At 37.3% G+C, this 23,850-nt stretch overlaps 1 protein-coding gene across 1 annotated transcript in view; it reads right to left on the reverse strand.

Moving 5' to 3' along the window:
- RALGAPA2 (Ral GTPase activating protein catalytic subunit alpha 2) overlaps positions 1-23,850 on the reverse strand; it is a 380,552-nt gene that overhangs the window by 161,918 nt on the left and 194,784 nt on the right. The window contains exon 25 of the mRNA XM_056121724.1: positions 1,632-1,760. Coding sequence (XP_055977699.1) covers positions 1,632-1,760 — 129 coding nt within the window. The remainder of the gene's footprint in view (positions 1-1,631; positions 1,761-23,850) is intronic.

Genomic DNA, 23,850 nt, shown 5'->3' on the forward strand with positions numbered 1-23,850 from the left:
ATAAAAAAAAATGAGGCGAAGAAAAAAATAATTATTAGATGAAGGCAATGATAGGATTAAACCAAGGTCTAATTGTCTCACTACAAATCTTCAGGGTCAAGAATGGGAAGGGAACGATATAAAATATCAGCATCATGAACATACCACAAACGCTCAGTTCTATGACTGACAGTGCACTGGTTCTAACTTTTTACTCTTACAAGTAATATTGGTGAGCATGTGCTTCCAGTCATCTTTTTTGGAGTTTGTGTATACCAATCTTTTTTCCTTGTTGCTTTAGTGAGGCAAACTAAGAGGAGTGCATCAAACTTATAATTAACAAGGTTAACTGAAAAAACAACAAACCTCTGATCAGGAACGCCCTATTCCAACTCTTCCAAATTTCCCAATCTGGTGCTGGAGCGATCACACAGTCGGGAGGGGGTTTGCCTTGCACACAGCCTACCCGGGTTCAATCCCCAGCATCCCATATGTTCCCATGAACACTGCCAGGAGTGATTCCTGAGTCCAGAGCCAGGTGTGACCGCTGAGTATTACCAGGTGTGAATCCCCCCCAAAAAAGCCCAAGTTCCCCAATATTTAAAACCTCATGTTTAAATGAAGAGGGTAATTTAAAGAGTTGAAAATTGCTTTATATAATTCATATTTTTGTTTTAAAAATATTTCAGAAGGTTATTTTAGAATCTCTTAGCTGAGAGGCAGTTTTTCAACTTATTTTTCTATTTTGAATAAAGATATTTTCATTCATTTCTATTTTTCTTCCAATTTTTAGTTAGGCACCAGGATTTACTATACTGTTACTAACAGAATTTCAGGCACAGAATGTTCCAACTCCACAATCAGCACCAATGCCTGCATCCTTCCACCCATGTCTTAAGGTCGCTTCCCAGCCTATGACAGACTGTTCTGTAGGATAACTCTCAGGCTCTCTTACCATTAGTAAGTTGATATTTCCTTACATGTTACAGAATATTTCTACACATAGAATGTCATCTCTAGAATGTATGGCAGGAGTTTTTCTAGAAACTCACAGCAAGTCATTCAAATTTCAATTTAAAATGATTATCCTGAAATATTTTTCCCAATAAAGAGGCATGAAAAAGTGTATTCTTTGTTAAAAAATGTTGAATAGATATTTTTTATTTTACTTTATCACTCTCATCTTTTCTTTTCCCTTTCATTTGCTTTTTATTAATCTTTATATAAAAAATTAGCACATAAAATATTTTCTATACTTTCTTAAAATAACTGTTAAATAATAATGATGATTACAAATCTTACTACAGAAGTACACTTAAAATTCCATCTTTTCTGCAAATGTCTGTGCCACATTTATGGGGAAATACTAATAAGATTCTAAAAGACAGCTCTGCTTCAGACTGTGTAAATGTGCTGAAATATTAGTGAGGATATGATTTCTCACACTCTGGCCTTTTGATGAAACGCCTTTCCAGTACCACTGTGTCATCTTATCCTACAATTTCACACGTCAGCTGCCAGGGCATCTACCCGAGGGCCCAGTTTCACATTGCACTAATGAGTCAACACCTGTTAAGAGTGGAGAAATCTGAACCTTGTTAGCGATTGTGAAGCCTCCTGGGAATCTGGATGCTGAGCATTGTCATACTCACCGCCAGCATGTCTGTGCTGAGGACCCTGGCCGCAGCCGTGATGAAGTCCCCCACCAGCATCGAGAAGCCAGGCAGGCCCAGGGAGAAAAAACGGGGAGGGCAGTGCCGGATGATCATATTTAAGATATCCTGAAAGAGAAGATCAGAAAGCCCGATGGTCATTTTCAAGCACAAAAATCTAAAGTAGTCAGCACCTTAATATATATATATATAATATATATTAATATTATATGTTATATATAATATATATGATCACTTAATATATATATATATATATATGATCACTGTATAAACCAAGAGTACACGTCACACAACTTTTCACAGGAAGTGTACTGGGAGATGAGTTAGTTCAAGGGCTAATGCACCCATTTTACAGGACAAGAGAATGGTAGCCCTGAACCCTAAGACTAAAACACAGTTATTAGAGGCTTTTCTTTTGTCCGCCACCTAACAGTGAGCTCTCCAAGACAAGCTAGAGAAGAGGTTTTCCATACATAAATGGGACTTTTAAACGTCTATCACTAAAACAAGGAAGATATTTTCACTTCTGATTTCTATTACATTAAAAAAAGTTGCAAAGAGATGCAAGTTTTCATTCTTAGGGTGAAACTGTGCTAGACAATGAGAATGTGTGGCATGCTACAGCAATGCAGCAAGTCCTGCTCCAAGGGTGGGTGCCCGGGCTAGTTGCAGTCCAAGTGTGAAGCTGAGGCGGGTTCAAAGCACAGCAGTGGGCCTATGCGCAGTGTGCAACGTGCAGACCAGCTCGCCAGACTCCTGTGCTCCTATGCCTGCAGTGACCTCTCAGTGGTGGCTGCCGGCTTTCGGGCTGGTTCCTTAACTTCAACTCTGTTCTGAGTCACCTCATCCCAGCCCGTGGCAAACCAGGGCTCCACCACTTGATTCACCCACAGTTAGGGCACATCGCTGAAGCCATCAGTGCAAGTGTGTGTATACAGGGGAATTCATTTTTTTTTTTTTTTTGCGTCACACCCGGCGATGCACAGGAGTTAATCCTGGCTCATGCACTCAGGATTACTCCTGGCGGTGCTCGGGGGACCAATGGGATGCTGGAAATTGAACCCAGGTCAGCTGTGTGCAAGGCAAATGCCCTACCCACTGTGCTATTGTTCCAGCCCCCAAATTCTTTTTTTTTAAACAAACAAACAAACAAACCCCCACACAAACTCCTTGTATGCAGTTCTAGGCCATGCACATTAATTAAACATCCTAAAAGCACAGCAGTTATGTGACTGGGAGCTATAGGTTTATAGTCAGTCTCCAAGTATAAGTTAAAAAGATACTGATTTCTTTTCTGAAATATAAGTATGGATGAAAAATTCTTTAAAATAATCCTGGTGTAATTTAATTAATTTAGAGCCGGTAGTAGAAGCATATTAATAACGTAACTAATAATAACATTCAAATTCCTTAGTAATAAAAATAGCCTCATTTAATGATTTGCAATCTTAAATCAGAATTTGATTGTGTTCACAAAGCATTTTTTTCTAAGTAAAGGCATTTTTCCTTTTTCAAAGTGGGTTTATTTAGTTTCTATAACTCTCACTGCTACATACTGTATAATGCTTACTCTATGAGAGCTCATATGTAGTACACAGCAAGTACTGATTTAAGGTTTTAGCTTTTCAACAGATATTTTACCAAAAGTACTATACCAAAAATATTAAAATATTATACAGAAAGGCATATAGATATAGATAGATAAAAGGAAGAAAGGCAAAAAAAAAAAGGCCCAACCATATTTCTTTCAAGTTAATGTTTAAACCTGCTTTAATCATGTCCTTTGATACACGTTAGGGTCCATATCAGCCAAGGCAAACATTCTAAGGGGCTGAGCAGATGGGTGCTGCAGTTCCGAAAGTGTGTGGTAAACTCATGCTCCAAGAGTGGAACAAAAGATCCACCTTTTTCATAATTAAGCCTCTGATGAATGCCCTGGGCTCCTCACCACACACCTGTAATTACTCACAGAGGTACGCATTGTGCTGGGCCTTGTCTCAGAATATCAGGCATCAAGCTGGCCGGCAGCAGATGGAAGCACATTTCTGTTGACATATGCTGCAATGAAAGGATTCGTGCAAACCTGGCTAGCAAGGTAGCAGAATGCCATGCATCTGAAGATTAATAACGCAAACAACCAGGATGTTAACTTTGTTATGTTTGTGTTAATTCCATCTGGTGAAAGGAGGAACTGAGTCTTGAACCCTGCTGAAGGTTTAAAAAAAATCTTCAGCCGTACTTACATTAAGTAAGTCATTCTCACCCCTGCAATTTACAGTTTTAATTATAAAATTTTTTTTCCGGGAATGTTTTCATGGGAATTATTAACTGAATTCTTTAACATGGGAAGGCCAGATAATTTTTTCAACTTTTCTTATTGACTGAGGTTCTGTGATTTACAATATTGTTAATGATGAATGATATCCTAACTTTACACCCATCAACAGCATACTCGATTTTTAAAATTAATTTTGCTTTAAACAATTCAGATGTGTCAAGGCAATGGGGAATTCACAAAAATGACTAAGGGGCCACTGATGCTAAAGAGAGAAATTAGTGTCACCGGAATATAGTCACAAGACTCCCCACCCCCTGGCCCTTAGCCAGTCACTTCAACGGAACCTGTTTCTATGAGAAAGAAGATTGGAAAGAGTGGGCAAAATAACAGATGGCTAGCCTACCCTACTCTGCCACCCACAGACGACAGGGCCCTGAGGAGAAGCAGGCCTGTGCCACCGCGCCAGTCAGAGAGCACCAGGGAAGGTTAATAGGGGCAGAGTTAAACTGAAATACAGGGCCAATCAGTCAAATGGTGGTCATATGCTTGCTTCTGTTCCTAATCCACACAGAGGTAAAACTATCAAAAGCATATACCCGTGACAGCATTTAATAATAATAAATAATTAATAATAATAAGTAATAAAAGCAGGAATAACAAGGCTTCTGGAGAGATAGTAGAGCGGGTAAGGTGCTCGTTTGCCTCGCACGTGTTCCACTGGGTTCAATCCCTAGCACTCCATACGGTCGCCGAAGCCCTGCCAGGAATGATCCCTGAGCACTGAGTCAGGAGTAATCCCTGAGTATAGTGGGTGTGATGCAAAAACCAAATAAAATAAAACTAGGAAAAGGTACTCCAAAGACAGCAGCTGCATGTGCGCAATTGAGGATATCCCCAAAGAGCTCCTACTTTTTTCCACTAGAGTCCTGTTTCCGCCTTCCCTCTCTATTGCAATATTACAACTGTAGCTAGAACCTCTGGAGAAATAAAAGCTTTGAGACTCTGAGATTGTCATCACCATTTTTCAGGACTTTATATATAAACAGGATGCAAAGGTGCTTTCCAAACATCAATTACTCATGTACAGGCTTCCCCTCATATTTTTTTGTCATATCCACATCCAAAATAAACATCATTCATCTGTTCTTTTGTTACACTTTTTAAAACAACATAAGTAAGATTATTCTGGGAAACTAGTTTCTTGTGTCACAAACTCACCCCAGTCAATACAATTATAGTAACAGGTGGGCACTGCATTTTTTCTCCTATCTTTACCTGATGAACGCTCTTCTTATTTAAAAAAGGGATGAATTCTTGAGCTGTGGGGAGCAAGGCTTTGTACCCATTCAAGTTGGTCTACCTGAGATAACCAACAGGACAGACAAAGACAGAGGGTCACACTCCCACCAGGTGGTTTCATATTGTTACTCAGTGTTATCTCCATCGTGACCACAAGCAGAAAAAGCTCCAATCCTTACACCCTGGCCAGATGGAAAGAACTCCAGAACTAGGGCTCCAGAAAATCAGTTCAAGGCCACTGCCTGTGACCTTCGGAAGCTCGCATCATGACTAGAGCTATATAGTTATCTTCCATAAAATATTACAATTTCCTCTTACAGTATTGTGGATAATGGTCTAGAAGCTACAAACACATACCTCTGTAAAATGAAAGGGTCCATCCAGAAGTAAACAGGGACAAGTAAAAAAAAAATTAATCTTTTTCAACAAGGGAGTTTTGAGTATTTTACTTCCTAGAATTTACTTTCTAGGTTTAAATCAGAAAAGTATAAATATATTTGTATATTAATATAGATATCTAGAAATCATAGAAAATATATCAAGATAAATAAAAATATTTTAAAATAAATTTAAAAAATTTAAATAAGCCTTTTAGATTACATAAACCTTGAAATAAAAAAAAAACACCTCTGTAAGTTAATGCTCTCAAATAACATCCTTAGCAAAACATTTTAGCAATTAGCTATAGTGTATATACTAAGGCAAATAATGAAATAAAAACAGGAAAATAATCTTTTCGACTTTTCAGGTTATATTTTTTGAAGAAGTTCTAGAATTTATCCTGAGCAAGAAAGTCTAAGAACAAAAATTAGTGGTGTGGCAGTAATCTCAGGTGCACTTGGGGTGGGAGGAGATTTTTTGTTTAAAGAATGAAGATTCCCAGGGAGGCACTGAGTAATTTATTTTCTGAAAAAGAGGGCAATAGGCCAAAGAAGTTTGGGAACCCCTGAGTAGAGCCTAAACAGACCAAAAATAAAAACAATAAAAAACTCAACTCTAAAATAGGAATTAAGTTGATTTTTTTTAATTGACCAATATGAAGCATAGACAAAACTCCTTCATATGCTTTTGTTGAAAGAAAATAAAATCTTCTGCAAAATGCTGGAATATTGTGAATGGATCTCAGAATAAATAGTTTTCTCTCATTTTTTGTTAGATGTTTCCAGACATGCTACCCACAGAGTGCGAAAAATAGATTCTAAGATGATAATTGTGAATTTGCAGCTTATCAAAAGATTCAGGTTTATGAGAAAGTAACTGGTGAGAACATCTGTCCCTTATCACTGATTTTTAAAAAATCAGGTAATTCAAACAGAGGCGTGTTGTTTCCTCTCCTCTAAAGCACAGTTCTATAAACACAAACTGCATTCAGCCTGGTAAATGAATCGCTTTAATTGAATGCTATGTACACAGTAACTGGAAAAACCATAAGTGATAAGAAAAACATATGGTGATAGCAATAGAAATTGGTTTATTCATTTTGCATAGTGTTGTTTCTTTAGTTCTTTTATAATTGACCTTTAGAATGATAAATGTGTGAAATAATTTTGTTTATTGCGCCTCCAAATCCTCCAACAATTACATAAAATGAGAATTTAAAAGGCAGAATTCATTCTGGAAGCATTTCCATTGTTTACATAATTGCACAGCTATAATTCAGTGCTTGTGTTGTTATGAAAAATAAAAAAGGGCCATTATAGGCCACTTCTATTTAAAATATTGCACAGTGGTGTCAAAAATGAGGGGAAATGTTCACTTTAAAGCAGTTTAAAATGGATTAACCCTGTAAACAGAAACATTTCAATATAGTATTCTTTGAAATATAAATATTCAAGAAGTAGCCACCTTTCTAACAGAATTAGGAATGTTGCAACTGTACCTTCACACCAATTACATATATATTATTCACTTAATATTTGCTCATGCCCAGCAGATGATGGCTGTAACACAATAGCCAGCCATCTGCTTCTCTGCCTTCCTCACAGACTTGCCTGCACTCAGGAGCAAACAGATCCGGTTATTCCACCTAAAGTCACTCAGACCTTCCAGGAAGCCACACAGAATTGTCAAGAAACCAAATCTATGTATGAAATTTGCATTATATTTTTTGCTTCAACAAAAGAACTTTTTACTTCAACGAAAGAAAGCAGTTACACATTTTAAATGTCAATTAAAACCCCACAGTCAGTTTGCAGAGATAATACCTGTCAGTTATCTAGTAAATTCTATAGAAAGGTCTTATGTTAGTAAATGAGGATTGTTTACATGGGGTTTACTATTGATCAAATTAATAAAAGGAAAAGATTTGTTCTATACCCAAGTGGAATTATTATCAAAGTACTGTAATGCAAAGAGATACTTCTGACACTAAACCTGGAATAATTTAAGATTTTTTAAAACAAGTAAACAGGAAGCTACAATTATACAGAACCTGGAGGATGGATTTCTAAGTATCAATCATCACCTTGTGAACAAACAATGGGTGACAAAAAAGATTTAGTTACCAGAAAAGCAGATCTGAAGAGGCCTCACTGTTTCTGGGCCTGAGCTCCTCATCCCCAGAGGCCATTGTTCCTTCAGCTCAGCACCCAAAGGTGGGTCTTTACACACCACGAGCTGCCTCTAGGCCCAGTATCTCTATAATAGTCCAGGCAGGCAGAGAATTATTTCTAATATAAGTGTTAAAAAACAAACAAAAAACTACAGCAAATCATATCATGAATATGTCCTTCCAGAAAAGTCACTTGAAAACCACCTGAAGTCTGAAAATTGCTTTGAAGACGGAGTCCAGGACTATGTCATCTATGCTATATGGTATAGATTAAAATGGCCAAGTATGGTACATTCTATTTGGAAGAATAGAAAAATTCCCTCCTTTCCTTCTCTCCTTTCCTCCCTCTTTCCTTCCCTCCCACACCTGGTAGTGCTCAGGGTGATTCCTGGCTTTTTCTAAAGAGTGATCCTGGCAGTACTCAAGGGACTGTTTGTGGTGCTGGGGATCCAAGCACAGGCTTACTCACACAACAAGGCAATACCTCAGTCCCTGTACAATCTCCCAGCCCCCGAAGCAGATGCCGTAACAAGAGCTTCGGAAATGTGACTTCTCTAGGAATATCTACATTACCAAATTGGAGAAATATGACAAGACAAGGCAACTGAGTTGAAGGAACAAAAGTGTATGTCTCACAATAACAAAAATGCCAATAACAACAACAATAACAAAAAAGTCAGAAGACACTGACTTTCCTTGAAGGCAGTATGCATGCGAAGGAGTGACACATGGCATATGCATCTTGCAGTCACAGGAGCTGCTCTGACCATACTAACATGAATCAGAGTCTCAGGAATAAAAAAAGTAGTCTGGTGTTATAAAAAGTTGATGTACTCTTAAGTCTTAAAAAGAAAGCCTTGAGTATCATTATGATTGTTTAACTGCTTTATAATTAATCCCTTATCTGTGAATAAAAACTCTACTATCCTTTAAACTTAAGAAAACTGCTTAAGAGAAAGAGATTATTAATTGGTATGTTGCTAAATTAACTATTTCTTTTTTGTTTTGTTTATTTATTTCAATATAATTTATATACATATACATAATAAAGTTTATAATTTAAAAATCAAAATTTAGAAGTTTTTAGTATATTAATGGAACTGTGCATTATTACCAATACGTAATTTGAGGACATTTTCATTAGCCTAAAATGAAACTCTTTCCCCATTTGAAACATTTTCTCTCTATGAGGAAACCATTAATCTATTTTCTGTCTGGATATATATCCTCGAGAATTGAGAATACGTAATCATACAATACGTAGCATACGATACTTGACTTTCTTCATTTTGTGTTTTCAAGACTTAGCTACGCTGCAACTTTGTGGCAAAACTTTAAATGACCAAATTTAGATGTGTTGATATACCAAGCCATATTTATCCTTTCTTCAGTTGATGAAAGAACATTTGGATTGTTTTCACTTTCTGGTGACTGTGGCTAGTGCTACTATAAAAATCTATTACAAAGCTTTCATCTGGAAGAATTTATACCTGGTAGTGGATTTCCTTAGTCATATAATTCAGTGTGAAACTTTGGAGGAACAACCAAACAATCTTCCACATTATTCTAATTTTTTTGCCACACCCAGTGGTATGCCCAGCTCTGTGCTCTGGGTCATTCCCTGAGATACCTGGGCAATGGATCAAGCAGTGCTAGGGAGTCCTAGTTTTCTAGCATTTGAAGCACATGCTCAGTCCCTTGAACTACCTCTCTGAAAACCATCCTATATTCTTATCAGCAACACAGGAGTATTGCCACTTCTGTACTTCTTCAACACCCGTTTTCCATGTTGTGTGTTTTTATCCATTTTAAGTGTAATTGTTCAGGTAACTGTGAAGTGACACCTTTCTGGGGCTATGGTTTGTATTTTCATAATGAAACTAATGAAACTAAGTGCTTCATGTGCCCACTGGTCAGTATATCTTTTTGTTCTATTTTGTTCTTAGGTCACAGTCAGTGGTGCTCAGATGCTACTTCCTGGTTTATGCTTCGGGGCCATTCCCAGTGGTGGTCAGGACACCATGCAGTGTAACAGACTGAACGTAGGTCTCCAATATGCAAAGCATGGGCTTCACTCAACTGAGGTATTTCCTTTAGATCCCCTTTTCTGCATAGTTTGTTTTATTGCTATTGTTTTATGAATTACTTGTATATTTTAGCTACAAGATCCCTATCATATAAATAAATAATAAGCAAATACTTTTTTACACTTTTATGCTGTTACTCACTTGTACTTTAGTTTTGATGCAGACAATTAAAAATCTTTCTTTTTGTTATTTGTGCTTTTGGACTCAGATATAAAAATTCATTTCTAAATCTAAGGCCATAATAATTTACTCCTATCTTTTTAATAAGGGTTTTATAGTTTGCATTCTTATATTTTGAGGAAATTTTTGTTAATGATCTGATCCTGTTGCATGTGGATATTCAGCTGACACAACATCATTAGGTAAAGACAGAACTGTGTGTGTGCGTGCGTGCGTGCGTGTGTGTGTGTGTGTGGCTATGGGCTACACGCAGCTATACTCAGGGTTTATTCCTAGTTCTGTGCTCAAGGATCATTCCTGGTATGCTCAAGAAACCACATGTAGTGCCAGGGATCAAATCTGGCCAACCTTGTACAAGGCAATGACTTACCAAATCTACTATCTTTTCAGCCCCGAAGAGTCTATTCTTTCCTCAGTAAATTTTTCACCTTTGTTAAAATTCAATTGATTATAAATATCTGAGTTTATTTCTAAACTCTTAATTCTTGATCTATATGTTTTACTTTGTAATAAGCACCCAACTATTACTTTGAGTAGGTTTTGAAATACAGAACTGTGAGGCTTCTATATTTTTTCTTTTGTAAGAATCCTGAACTTGAGGCTCCTGGCAAATCACAGAATCAGCCTTTTCATGTTTGCAAAAAATATCACTGGGCTTTTGAAAGGGACTGGGCTGAATCTTTAGAACAATTTGGGAAGTACTGCTATCATAATTATATTAAATATTTCAATCAAGGAACATGGAATATTTCTCCCATTAACATAGTTCTTTAATTCCTGAGAGGCATATGTTAGTTCTAATATATACATTCTATATTTCCTTGGTTAAATTTTAATTCTAAATATTTTGTTATTTTATATGCTGTTATAAATTCAAAATTTCATCTCAATTTCAAACTGTTCATGGTAATATATAGAAACACACTTGATTTGTGTATATTAATATTATATCCTGCATCCTTGCTTAATCATGATAATACAATAATTGTTATATAATGAGTGTCATGATCTTGATAGGCTGTATGTGTGTGCACGTGCATGTTGCATGTGTGTGTGTGAGTGTATTCCTTAAGGAATAATTCCTGACTTCTTAGGGGTTTCTATATACAAGACCTTGTCATATGTGAACATAAATACTCTCCTTTCTTCTTTCCCATTTGATTGTCTTTTCTGTTATTTTCTTACCTAACTGTCCTTGCCACAATCTCTAGTACACCATTAAAAAGAAGGAGTAAAAATAAATTCCTTCGGTTGTTTCCATCTCAGGGAGAAAGTGAAAATTTAAATAGGAAATGTCTGTTTTGTTTTGACTGCAATGTCAGAACCACCATTTCTCAAAGTGTTTTTGGAAATGATCAGCTTAGTGCTTTTCACAGGAATACTCAAGTTATAAAGAGATAAAGGACTCTAAGAAAGAACTTTCCCCTCTGCATATAAACCATCTCTTGACTCCAAGACCTCAACTATGTTAATCAAACTTACAGCTCCTTCTACTCTGACCAACACAGCACCTAGCTCATAGTCCACAGATCGTGAATGGCTGCTCTCATATGAGCTTCCTATAATGGCTGTTTCACAACTCACTGGGGAAACTGACAGGGAGAAACCAAACCAATCAGGAAGTTCTGACACATTTATGATTCCATAAGATGAGGAAAAGTGTTGGAAGGTCATAGAAAGAAGTGACTTCACAGCTGCATCTATCATGCCTTCAAGACGATGGGACCTGATTACATAGCAAATGTCATAGCCGGTGACCCTGGTAAGCTTCAAATCTGCAACATTACAGTTTGTACAACAGGCTGTCCTAATGAGGTTTATGCAGATGCTTGAGAGCAGTTATTAACTCCTCACAATGAGACTCTAGCAAATGAGGATTTCAATGACTGTTTGCTGGCAAGTGATGACAGGGAGAACAGTGAAGCACATTATCAGACTGAGGTTTGTGCAAAGTTCTCTCAGAGCTCTGGACACTGATACAGCACTCTAAAAGAGGATAAAATCTCCTGGCCAAAGCTGAGGGACAAATACACACACACACACACACACACACACACACACACACACACACACGCACGCGCAGTTATCTGTATGTCCAAGGAATTTACAAAGGCCTGGGAGCTGGGTGGAGGGGTGGCTGGAATGAGAAAAATATTTAAATCAAGTCTCTTCAACTGTTTTTTTTCCAACCCCATCCCTGTGCAGCCTGTTCTGGAGCAGAAGCAAAAGCAAAAGCAAGAAGAATCACTGTCATCACAGACAACGGTACAATTAGAAATGTATTTATAATGTGGAGTTGTATAAGTAATTACAGAAAGGTTTAGAAATATTGCAGAAATAAAATATACCACACACTTAATTAATAAGGGTATTAGCCACACTGGAACACTTATGAAACAGTATCTACATCAATCCTAATAAAAAACTTCCAAGTTAAGTGTTTATCATGTCTTAAGAGTACATAAGATAGGCTATACATGCTTCGAACATTCAAACAAAATTCTTTGATGAAACCGTTGGCTTAACTCAGAGGTTTGGCCTAATGCCACTACCGCAAGGTGCATGAAGGTTTAATCAACACTGCCAATGATATCATGCAGGATAATCATCTCTCTCTGAACTCCACATTTCTGTTACCTGACAATGAATTATACAAAGATAGTAAGAAATACATATCTCTACTGAATTTGATTAATGGGGATAGATAATTAGTTCCTCTGGAACCATGAAAACAGAGAAATTCAAGAAAACTCTAATCAGTCTTTTCAATTAACAGTCATGAAACAGGACATCAATCACTTACAAAAAATGCAGTAAGGCTTGGATACAAACTTTTCACTTTCTCATAGGAAGAGAAGATGTTAATTCAGGGTAGAACAAGTACCTTTTACCAGATATTTGGAATAACAAGGCTCATATATGGACACAGCACCACTTAAAGACATTACTTGGCTCTGAAGCACAAATTATTCTTTTACCTCATTAACTCTGGCAAACAATCAGTTAAAAAGTAAATAATATTTTAAAACTATATTTTAAAGAGAAGTCAACAAATGGATGCCAAAGCTTTGAAAGTGCTTCCAAAATAGACACATAGCTTTAAGTCTCAAAAATTATTAACATGAGAAAACTGAATATTATATTATCTTCAAATAAAAGCAAGTCTTTCTCCAATGTTCTGTTCTTAGAAAACTGCTCAAGAGAAACTTAATCTTTGTGTATGTGCCACCTCTGCAAGCATGGGTTTATCATGTTTATCGTATCTCATGATATGTGTGTCGTGGTGAGAAGGGATTTCCCAGAATTCCAACAAGAAATCAGAATTCCTATTTTTCTCTCACAAGAAACAGTAGAGAGAACCCAAACCAGCTGATGGTTTCTGTTTTCATTTACCCATTAACCTCAAACTTACTAAATTACTTTAGGAATTATAATGTTGTTAATGACTAGTTCCTAGTGCATTAAAAATAGTCCTAATTGACTGGAATAGAAAAACCTAGTTCTTAGGTCTGAGTGAAAGAAAGCCTTCTTGGTTGCAGTGAGTTCTCTCTGTCACCTAGCTTGTGGCCAGAAAAAAGGTTAAATAGAAAATAGTACCGCTGTCATTCTCCATGACTTCTGAGTTGTTCACACCAGAAAACAAATGTGCTTTTGAATAGTGTGATGTGACTATTGTTTTCTTTTTCATTCTAGGATAACATAAAACGTGTGCTCTCTAGTTTTATTTTCTTGCATTTAAAATGATTTCATACATGTGCACAGTGCACAAGGTACAAAATTGAAGCTTTCCATAGTTTTGTGTTTTGTCAAAAAACAACGGAAACTCAATTGTTCCGTAGTCAGTCAATTGTTTCCAATGGGATCGTAGAATTACAGCTTTATCTAGGCCTTCTCTCTCTTCCTCCTCTTCATTTTCATCAGTCTTTGTAATTTGCCAGGAGGAGGTCCTACACATAAGTGATTGCAATTCATAAAAAGACATACTAAAAAATACATTAAATAGAAAAATCTTTACTCTGTAAATACAAAAGGCTTGACTAATTTCAAAATAGCAATAAATAAAGAAACCAACCCAAATAAATCATGACAAACTATTTTTAAAATTTTGTGAGTAAAGAGCTCTCAAGAATGGATGAAGAAAAATTACTAAAGGAAACCAGATCTTCTAACTTGTTTCTAAACCAAACAAGGGCCACTACCAAAGTAGGAAGCACTGACAACTCAAAGGCATCACCTCATGAGCCTATCCTAATGAAAAAAAGCAAAGCACATCATTGTAAAAATGGTACAGGAGTAATCTAAAATAGCAACTTAAAGAGTTGATAATGGCACACTGCTTCAAATTCTAGGATTACTTATTATTATTTTACCTTTTAAGTTGACATGAAATTAAATTAATTTGGGAGAGCCTAAGGAGTATTTTATTTCTTTAAACAAAGTTGTTTTCGGGCAGGTATTGGAGGAAATGAAGAAATAGGAAAAACGGGATTTGAATGTGAGACTGCTAAAAGATACAGCTAATTTGCTACTTAATCTTAGGCAGCATTTTACTAGTTTTAGAATCTCCATACACTATTTGTAAATGAAGTTACAGCAGTGATTTTAATCATTAATTTACTCAAATGGTAATTTTACTAGGGTGAGTTAAGAAATGATACATAGAATAATTTTATTTCAAATCCATTCATTATAAAAGAGAGGCCAGAGAGACAGCAGCACAGATAAGGTGCTTGCTTTGCACATGTTGGCTCTGGCTTCATCCCTAGTACAACACATGATCTTCTGAGCACTGCCAGGAGTGATCCTTGAGCACAGAGCCAGAGGGAAGCTTCGAGCACTGTTGGGTGTAGCCCAATAAAATAAAATAAAAAGAGTGAAAAGAAGGTCCAGTGATTCTGTTAATTTCATATGAAAACATTTAATGAGTTCACAATTTTTTTTCATGCTAACTGAAGTGCATGTGAGAAGTGGCAGTGAGGATATGCAAAAGAATCAAGTGTGGCCCAGCTCCCAGCAGTGACCTCTGCAGGGCAGGAGATGCTCTGCATGCTGAGAACGAGCCAGGTCAAGATCACAGACTCCTGCGGGGAACAGCCAGCTCTCCACGGAGACTCAGGGCCTGGAAGCAAATTGGTGACACAAGGTACTGGGTCGTGACAAAAGGACCATGCTGCATAGGTTCAATAGGAAATTTTAGAATAGAAAAGGACCTATTTTGTTTTTTAATGTCTCATTACCTAAAAATCCTCTTTTTCTAAAATTTCTCTAACCCACAATACCTACCAAAGAATATTTTTCCATAGGAGAACAAAAGAAAGGCTGTTGTTTATTGTTCTTTAGAAAACAATGTTCTCTCCAAAATGTGTTCCAGTAAATAGCATTAATAACCGAACAATCTGCAATTACCACACTACCACTTATTGTTATGTATTTTTTAAAAAGAGAACGAACAAAAAGATTATTTCCCATAAGGAGCACACTTTTTCACAGAAACAAAACTTGCAATTTAAAATGCTTGTCTTGATATTATTTATTTCCCTGTATCCAAACCTATCCTTTCTGGATTAGAAATCACAGTCATGATTTGAAATCTGTATTAAAATATCACTCCTTTTCCAATAAGAGTTAAAACATCTCTACTCCCTAGGTACAATTTAGTCCTTTACATGTCTGTAGAAGCCCTTTCTCTGTAAGGAATCTCTTTTTTTGCTCCGAAAAAATGTGAATTTCACAGGAAAATAACAATCTGGCAGGTAAATAGTGATCTAGTGTGTCGGGGAGTTGCATGTGGCTGACCCAATTTTAATCCTCAGGACCACATTTTTTTCCCCTGAGTCATCCAGGCATGGCCTCTGAGCTCAGAGCAAGGAGTAAAAGCTGGATACCACTGAGTGTGCCTCCCTTTCTCTCCATCCCCAACACTGCACCTGGTTTTCTCCGTCTCCCAGGTCAGTGAATAATCGGACCCAAATGCCACCTCCCCCGCAGGTATCTGCCCATACCCACCCCACCAGGCACCTGTAGATGGCGTGGCCTCCACAGAAGTTTGCATGGTCTATTTTGGAGGCTGCTGCAGTTATTTTCCCCTTTCCCAGCACTCTGGACTCATATCTTTATCTTCATCACCTAATTCTGTGGAAAATATCTTGGCATCTCAAATAATCTATGCCAATAATCCAGTAGCTTCTTCCAATTGTAGCAAAATACTGGAGGTTACAAGAAGCTCTATAAGCCCACCATAAAACACACCCCCTGAAAGCTTCACTAGAGATCTCAAGTAAGCCGGTGAAGAGTACCTGAGAGGAAGGTGAAACTCTAGAAGGGGGGAAAAGGCAACCACCACCGACTGAACTCATCTAGAACCCTTTCTTGCAACTAGAGGGGGTTACTGATAGTGAACTGGAAGGTCCCACCTCCATACTACTACAAAAACATGAAGAAACAGTGAAAATCCCCACCACAAGGAGAGGATGATGAAAAGGGTCCAGATGCCTCAACAAGCATTACCCACAAAAACAATCTCCCTGATAAAAAATTCAGAGATGAAATGTTAAAGATGTTCAATGAACTCAAAGAAACGACGAAACAGACATCCAGTAAATTGCAGGAGGACATATAAGAAACAGTAGAACAGGCAGCTGAGAAAATACAGGAAGAAATGAGAGCAGAAATTAAAAAGCTACAGAAAGAAGTGTTTTGACTAAAGGATTCGGTAGATGAAATTAAAAACTCAGTGGGTGCCCTCAATAGTAGAATGGCTACAGCCGAAGACAGAATCAGCAGCTTGAAGATAAATTGCAGGAAGCTTACAGGCAACAACAAACAATGGGAACAGGCCTCAAAATAGCTCTTAGGCTAAACAGATACCTAGGGGATGATTTCAAGAGGAACAACATTAGAATCATTGGAATACCAGAAGGACAGGGAGACAATCCCAATGAAAAAGCCACGGTTAAAAATATCATTGCTGAAAAGTTCCCAGAGCTGGACAATGCAGGCATCCAGATCCAAGGAGACCGAAGAGTACCCGCTAAAAGAGACCCTAGTAAAAAGACTCCAAAACATATCATAGTCAGAATGATGAATGCCATGGATAGAGATACAATACTGCAAGCAGCAAAGTCAAAGAAGGAAATCACATACAAAGGAGTACCCCTTAGATTTAGAGCAGACCTATCAGAGTAAACCCTCCAAGCCCGAAGACAATGGTGGGATATAGATAAAATGAAATGAACGCCTCTCCAAGAATACTTTATCCGGCTAAACTCTCACTCTAACTTGAAGGAACGATACACTATTTCATGGATAAATAATAGCTCATAGACTTTATAGACTCAAAACCAAACTTAAAAGAAGGAGTAAAGGGTCTACCGTAAGAAAAAAAAAATACCCAACAAGCACAACAAACCCCTACAGAAAGATGGCACAACACAAAACCCTACGACAATAATCTCCCTCAATGTCAATGGTCCAAATGAACCAATTATGAGACACAGAGTGGCAAAATGGATTCGGAAACTAAACCCAACATTCTGCTGCCTACAAGAAACACATCTGAACAGTTAGAGCAAACACAGACTCAAAGTCAAAGGATGGAAAACAATCCTGCAAGCAAACAACTCCCTCAAAATATCCGGGATGGCCATACTAGTATCCAACAGCATAGATTTCAGGTTGAAAAAGACTCACAGGGACAGTGAAGGCCATTTTTCACTAATCAAGGGATATGTACAGAAGGAAGAAATCACACTCCTAAAGGGGTTATGCACCTAATGAGGGACCAGCTAAGCACTTAAAACAACTGCTAACAGATTTTAACAAGGGCGTTGCTAGCAACACAATACTAGTTGGAGACTTCAACACTGCCCTATCACCTCTAGATAGATCAACAAGATTAAAACTCAGCAAGGAAACACTGGCTTTGAAGGAAGAAACAGAAGAGAGGGCTCTGCATCTCAAAAAAAAAAAAATACACATTTTTTTTCCAGTGCACATGAAAAATTTTTCAAAATAGAACACACGTTGGGCCACAGAACATACCTCAATAGAATCAGGAAGATAGAAATTGTAATCAACTATCTTTTCAGATCACGATGCACTGAAGATAAAAGTTAATCATGCACAGACACGGAGAACCAAATTTAAAAAAATTAGAAATTGAGCTCCCATTTAACCCAGCAATACCACGTCTGGGAATATATCCTGGAGATGCAAAAAGGTACAGCAGAATTGACATCTGCATTTATATGTTCATTGCAGCACCATTTACAATAGCCAAAATCTGGAAAAACCCGAGTGCCCGAGAACAGATAACTGGTTAAGGAAAATTTGGTATATCTACACAATGGATTACTATGCAGCGGTTAGAAAAGATGAAGTCATGAAATTTGCATATAGGTGGTTCAACATGGAAGGTATCATGTTGAGTGAAGTGAGTCAGAAAGAGAGGGACAGACATAGAAAGATTGCACTCATTTGTGAAATATAAGGTAACAGAATGGGAGACTAACACCCAAGAACAGTAGAGATAAGTACCAGGAGGATAACTTCACAGCCTAGAAGCTGGTCTCGCATGCTGGGGGAAAAGGCAGCTCAGATAGAGAAGGGAACACCAAGTAAAGGGTGCCAGGAGGGCCCGCTCAGGATGGGAGATGCGGGCTAAAAGTGGATTATGGACCAAACATGACAGTCACTTAATACCTCTATTGCTAACTACAACACCCAAAAGGAGAGAGAGAGAGAGCAAAAGGAAATGCCCTGCCACAGAGGTGGGGTGGGGTATGTGTGGGGGGATGGGTTGAGGGTGGTGGGAGGGATACTGGGATCATTGGTGGTGGGGAATGGGCACTGGTGGAGGGATGGGTTCTTAATCATTGTGTAACTGGAACACACGCACAAAAGTTTGTACCTCATGGTGCTTCACTAATAAAAAAATTAAAATATACATAATTACTTATATTAATTTATATATATTTATATATATTATATTATATATCGATTTGCTCGAGCGGGCCCAGTAACGTCTCCATTGGAGACTTTGTTGTTACTGTGTCTGGCATATCGAATACTCTCGGTAGCTTGCCGGGCTCTCCGAGAGGGGCGGAGGAATCGAACTCGGGTCGGCCATGTTGGCTGCGTGCAAGGCAGACGCCCTACCCGCTGTGCTATCGCTACAATTTATATATATTATATACATATTATATTATTTATATATCGCTGGAGCGATAGCACAGCGGGTAGGGCGTTCGCCTTACACGCGGCCAACATGGCTGACCGGAGTTCGATTCCTCCGCCCCTCTCGGAGAGCCTGGCAAGCTACCAAGAGTATTCGATATGCCAGACACAGTAACAACAAAGTCTCCAATAGAGACGTTACTGGGCCCGCTCGAGCAAATCGATGATCAACGGGAGGGCCTTTACCTTTTTATATATACAATATATATGCATAAAAATGCATATACACACATAGTCACACGTGCAGTATACTGAGCTTTATGGTGGCAGATTTGGTTTTTGGACAGAATATATCTTAAATATTTTTCATGTTGACTCTGAATATGATGACTTGACATTTTACTTCTTAGACTGATGCTTATAACAGAAATGTAGATTTTTTCTTTGCGGGCAGGGGGCACACCTGACAATGAGGGATTAGATATGCGATGCTGGGGACTTGATGCCAGGTTGGCCACCTGTAAGGAAAATGTCCTATCTGCTGTACTATCACCCGCCCCAATGTGTTTTGTAAGATCTACTACATAAAATTATAAGCACCATTTTGAAAAATAGTTCAATGTGGACAATTTTTAATGTCCTAAAACATCTGCCTTTCTTTTAACTCTCTGATTAAGTTTTTGTTTTCATGGGGCTAAATTGAGAGAGCCTGTCTTTATTTTCTTTACTACATTTCCTCATTTGATTATATTATATTATCTGGTCTGGTATCACCTGTATAGTACTATTCCAGGTCTCGGTTTCTCAACTGACTCACTGACACTTTGGGCCAGAAATTCTGTGCCATTATCCTGTGGGCTGCAGGATGCTTAGTGACGCCCCAAGCTCTGTTCTGGACACACTGGGGCACACCCTGCTCACCTTTCACAGCCCAATGTCACCTGACACTGCCAATGTTAGTGTAGGGGTGGCAGAGTTCCACATCCAGCAATCACTATGAGAATTTAACACTTGCTTTGAAGTCAAGAGTTGAAGTCCAAATCCCAACCATAATAGTTCAGCTGAGCTATTTGGGCATTATAAAAGGCCACAGGACAATCTTTATTCAGAGAGAGACTGTCGCAAAACATATCTTCTTTCTAAAAGTGAGCCCCCTGCTTATACACCATACCATATGGTAAAGGTAAAATAAAAAAATTTCAATTTCCACATATGCTGTCTTACCATTAAATTGCCTTTTGATAGTGAAATTTATCTCATCTAACATGTTCTTATCAAACACAGAGCTAAATAAACAAAATTCATATTTCCCCCTGATAGCATTTGTTTCAAAGGAAATCTTTGCACTTTTAACTCCAGGAGAAGAAATCAAACAAAACTCTTGCTTCTGGCCTCTCAAGCAGACATGTTCCTCTTTGGGTCAGCCTCCAGTGCTATCATCTTACGCTTTTTGAAGCTGTGAAACAAGTTCAGCACACATGTTAAACCTCATAACTGAAACCTGCACCATCTGTTAGCTTCTACATATTTCTACTTTCTTTATTCAGGTGTAAGTGGGCTAAGTCTGCATCTTAATGAGTATAATTATTGGTTTTACAACTATAAAAGAAAAGTTCCAGTTTATTATTTTGGCACAGTCATCTATCTTATGACCATTGATAACAGAACAAAGTTATAACATAATTTTTTTTGATACAACCTTTGACTAACCATAGACTTGTCAGTCTATGGTTTACCATTCTTGTGAAACTTTGTGGGATAAAGACTCAGAAAGCATTAGATGCTATCAACGAAATATGAATAACTATATAATAGATTCTATAATTCACCACTTTAAATTTTTATGATAAAAACATAGTTTTGTCTACTGTTGCTGCAAACCACTATATTTAATAAAATTTGATATTTTGTTTAAGTAAAATCAAGCAAATAAAAATGATGGGCTTTTTGGGCAAGTAACAATGATGTTTTTTAAAGTGTCTAAAAATAAACAGTAAAAAATCTGGCTAACAAATATCATAAAATAACATCTTTCAAAGTTTCAGTTTAAGGATTTTAAATAAATTTACAGTTCAAAATCAAATGTTTAAATTACAATGGTGTTAGAAAATATGTTTTCTTAATGGAGAAAAAAATATGTTCAAATATATTTCTACACATTTCTACTTCCTCAGAGACAAACCCTACTGCCTATCCACAGTGAAGAGAGAAACCCATCCTACTTTGTCCCAGAGTTTTCTTTATCTTCTTGCCTTTCCAAGTTGATTTTGAAATTATGTTACTTTGAGAAATATGAAAAATGAGAATATACGAAATATAGGAATAATAACAGAAAATAAAATCTTCTCAGCGCACATATGATTCAGCACTAAAACTTACTTGTCCAAAATATATTTTATTTACATGCACAAATAGTGTGCATAGAGTAAACCATATATACATGTATATACTTAATATATTAATATTTGCACACATTCATAGGCATACACTCACATAGACCCAAACCTTAACCTACTTAGAGCTGATTAAACCCTCAATGCCTTGCTCCTAAGATACTATCACATTGCCCCTTCTATGCATGCTATGATTCTCTCCTGATTAGAATCTATTGAATCGATTCCTCCTACCAATTATGTTTTAAAACTTTTTTTTTTTGGCTTTTTTGGGTCACACTCAGTGATGCACAGAAGTTACTCCTGGCTTTGCACTCAGGAATCACTCCTGGCGGTGCTTAGGGGAGCATATGGAATGCTGGGAATCGAACCTGGGTCAGCCGTGTGCAAGGCAAACGCACTACCCGCTGTACTATTGCTCCAGCCCTTTGTTTTAAAACTTCTTAAAATGCTTTTTGATCACATTGAACATTCTACTCAAAAAGTTTAATAATATCCCATTTCCATAGGGAAAAAAAATCCCCCAAACTCTATAATATTGCTTGGCTTCATATCCACACCTTATTTCCAGGAACATATTGGGCATTAAATCAAAATCAACGGTCTTACTTCTTGACCATAGCCTGAGATGGTCTGATTCTTTGACAAGTGAAAATCCATCCTAATCTCATATCCTAATCTCAATACTATATATCCTTGAAAATTCTGCTTAAATCTTATTCTTCTGTGAACTGCTGTCAAACCATCTTATCAAAAGCAGTAGTTGTCACAGTTGAATTTCTAATTTCTATAACGTACAACTCATTTGGTCCTTTGCACAAGCTGATGGCCAGGCCAGAGATGCTCACTTAAGTACTTACTACTCCACATTCCCTCAGAATCTGACTAGATTTTTGCCATGGTTTGGAAAATATTTTGTTGTGAAAAGATCATAAACAGTCTGTGCTATATTTAGGAAAGAACAGTGTGACCTCAATAACGAAAGGTCTAAAAAATTAAAAGATGCAAGAACATTACTATTAAGGACCTCAGAAGGTTTCCAATCCAACACATTCAATCAATCATTGGGGCTTGGCAAGTGTTCCAGATCATGGGTGACAAAGGTAAGTCTAGCTTCCAGATCTTGAAGTTACAACACAATACCTGTCATGTGTAAGAGTCAACAGTTGAGGGGCCAGAGAGATACAGAACTGTGGATAGGGTGCTTGTTTTGCACACGGCTGACTGTGTTCAATCCCCGGCATGCCATGGTCTCTATGCCCCCCAGGAGAGACTCCTGAGCAGAGCCAGCAGTGGGCCTAAACACCACTGGGTGTGGCCGCCTCTCCCGAAAAGTTGAATATATTTTGAAGCCAGTAATTTTGGAGGATGTTTCTCTAAATTCTCAAAACAAAATATTTTAAAATGCTCATATTACTATTTTGACCCACTGTACTAACCTACAGTTTAAAAAGATTATTTCTAAGTGAAGTTTAAGATAGTCTCTGATATACTAATCCTTATTAGTACTCATTGAGATTATTTAATCCTCTCTTCACCCATAATTCTGTACATTTATAAATATGTCCTTTATTCTATTAGCATAGGATTAAAATCCCATAAAACCTTTGTTTAAAAAAAATCACTTGATATACAGGGTATTTGAAAAATATATAAAATTATTTCCATGAATATAAGCTTAACTGGCCATCCTTTTACTTTTTCTGAAACTGAAAAATTTATGTTTGGCATTATAAAAGTGTATGTACCTAGCTTACAGTTCTAATTACAAGTCTAAATTTTCAACAAAGAACAATTCTTTGTCTGAGAAAAGGTGATGCAATTATTACATATCACTGCATGATACAGGCTGTCTGGGGTTATTAAAAGAGTCAGGTATGGCCAATTTACAAGTATCACCCCTGCACCTTGCTTTCATAGCTCACTGCGAGTCTTCTGCTCACTGAGGGGCCTCCTGGGATCTTCTTACAAACGACTGTTTATTATTATATTATTCCATCATATACCTCATGAGAGGCGGTAGTAACATCCGTTAGGACAATCATCAAGTATTTTGACTTCTATGATAGAATATTACTTTATATATGATTTTTAAAATAAAATTTTAAAGACTCCATTGACTAAAATTGATATGGCAAAAGGATCACTAAAATATAAGGCTAATTAACAGATAAAGTTCCTAAAACAAGCTACATGTTCTAGACTACAAAATAAATGGCAATGCCATAGAGGCAGG

Source organism: Sorex fumeus, unplaced genomic scaffold, assembly GCF_029834395.1.
Source record: "Sorex fumeus unplaced genomic scaffold, SorFum_2.1 ptg000044l, whole genome shotgun sequence".
Classification (NCBI taxonomy): domain Eukaryota; kingdom Metazoa; phylum Chordata; class Mammalia; order Eulipotyphla; family Soricidae; genus Sorex; species Sorex fumeus.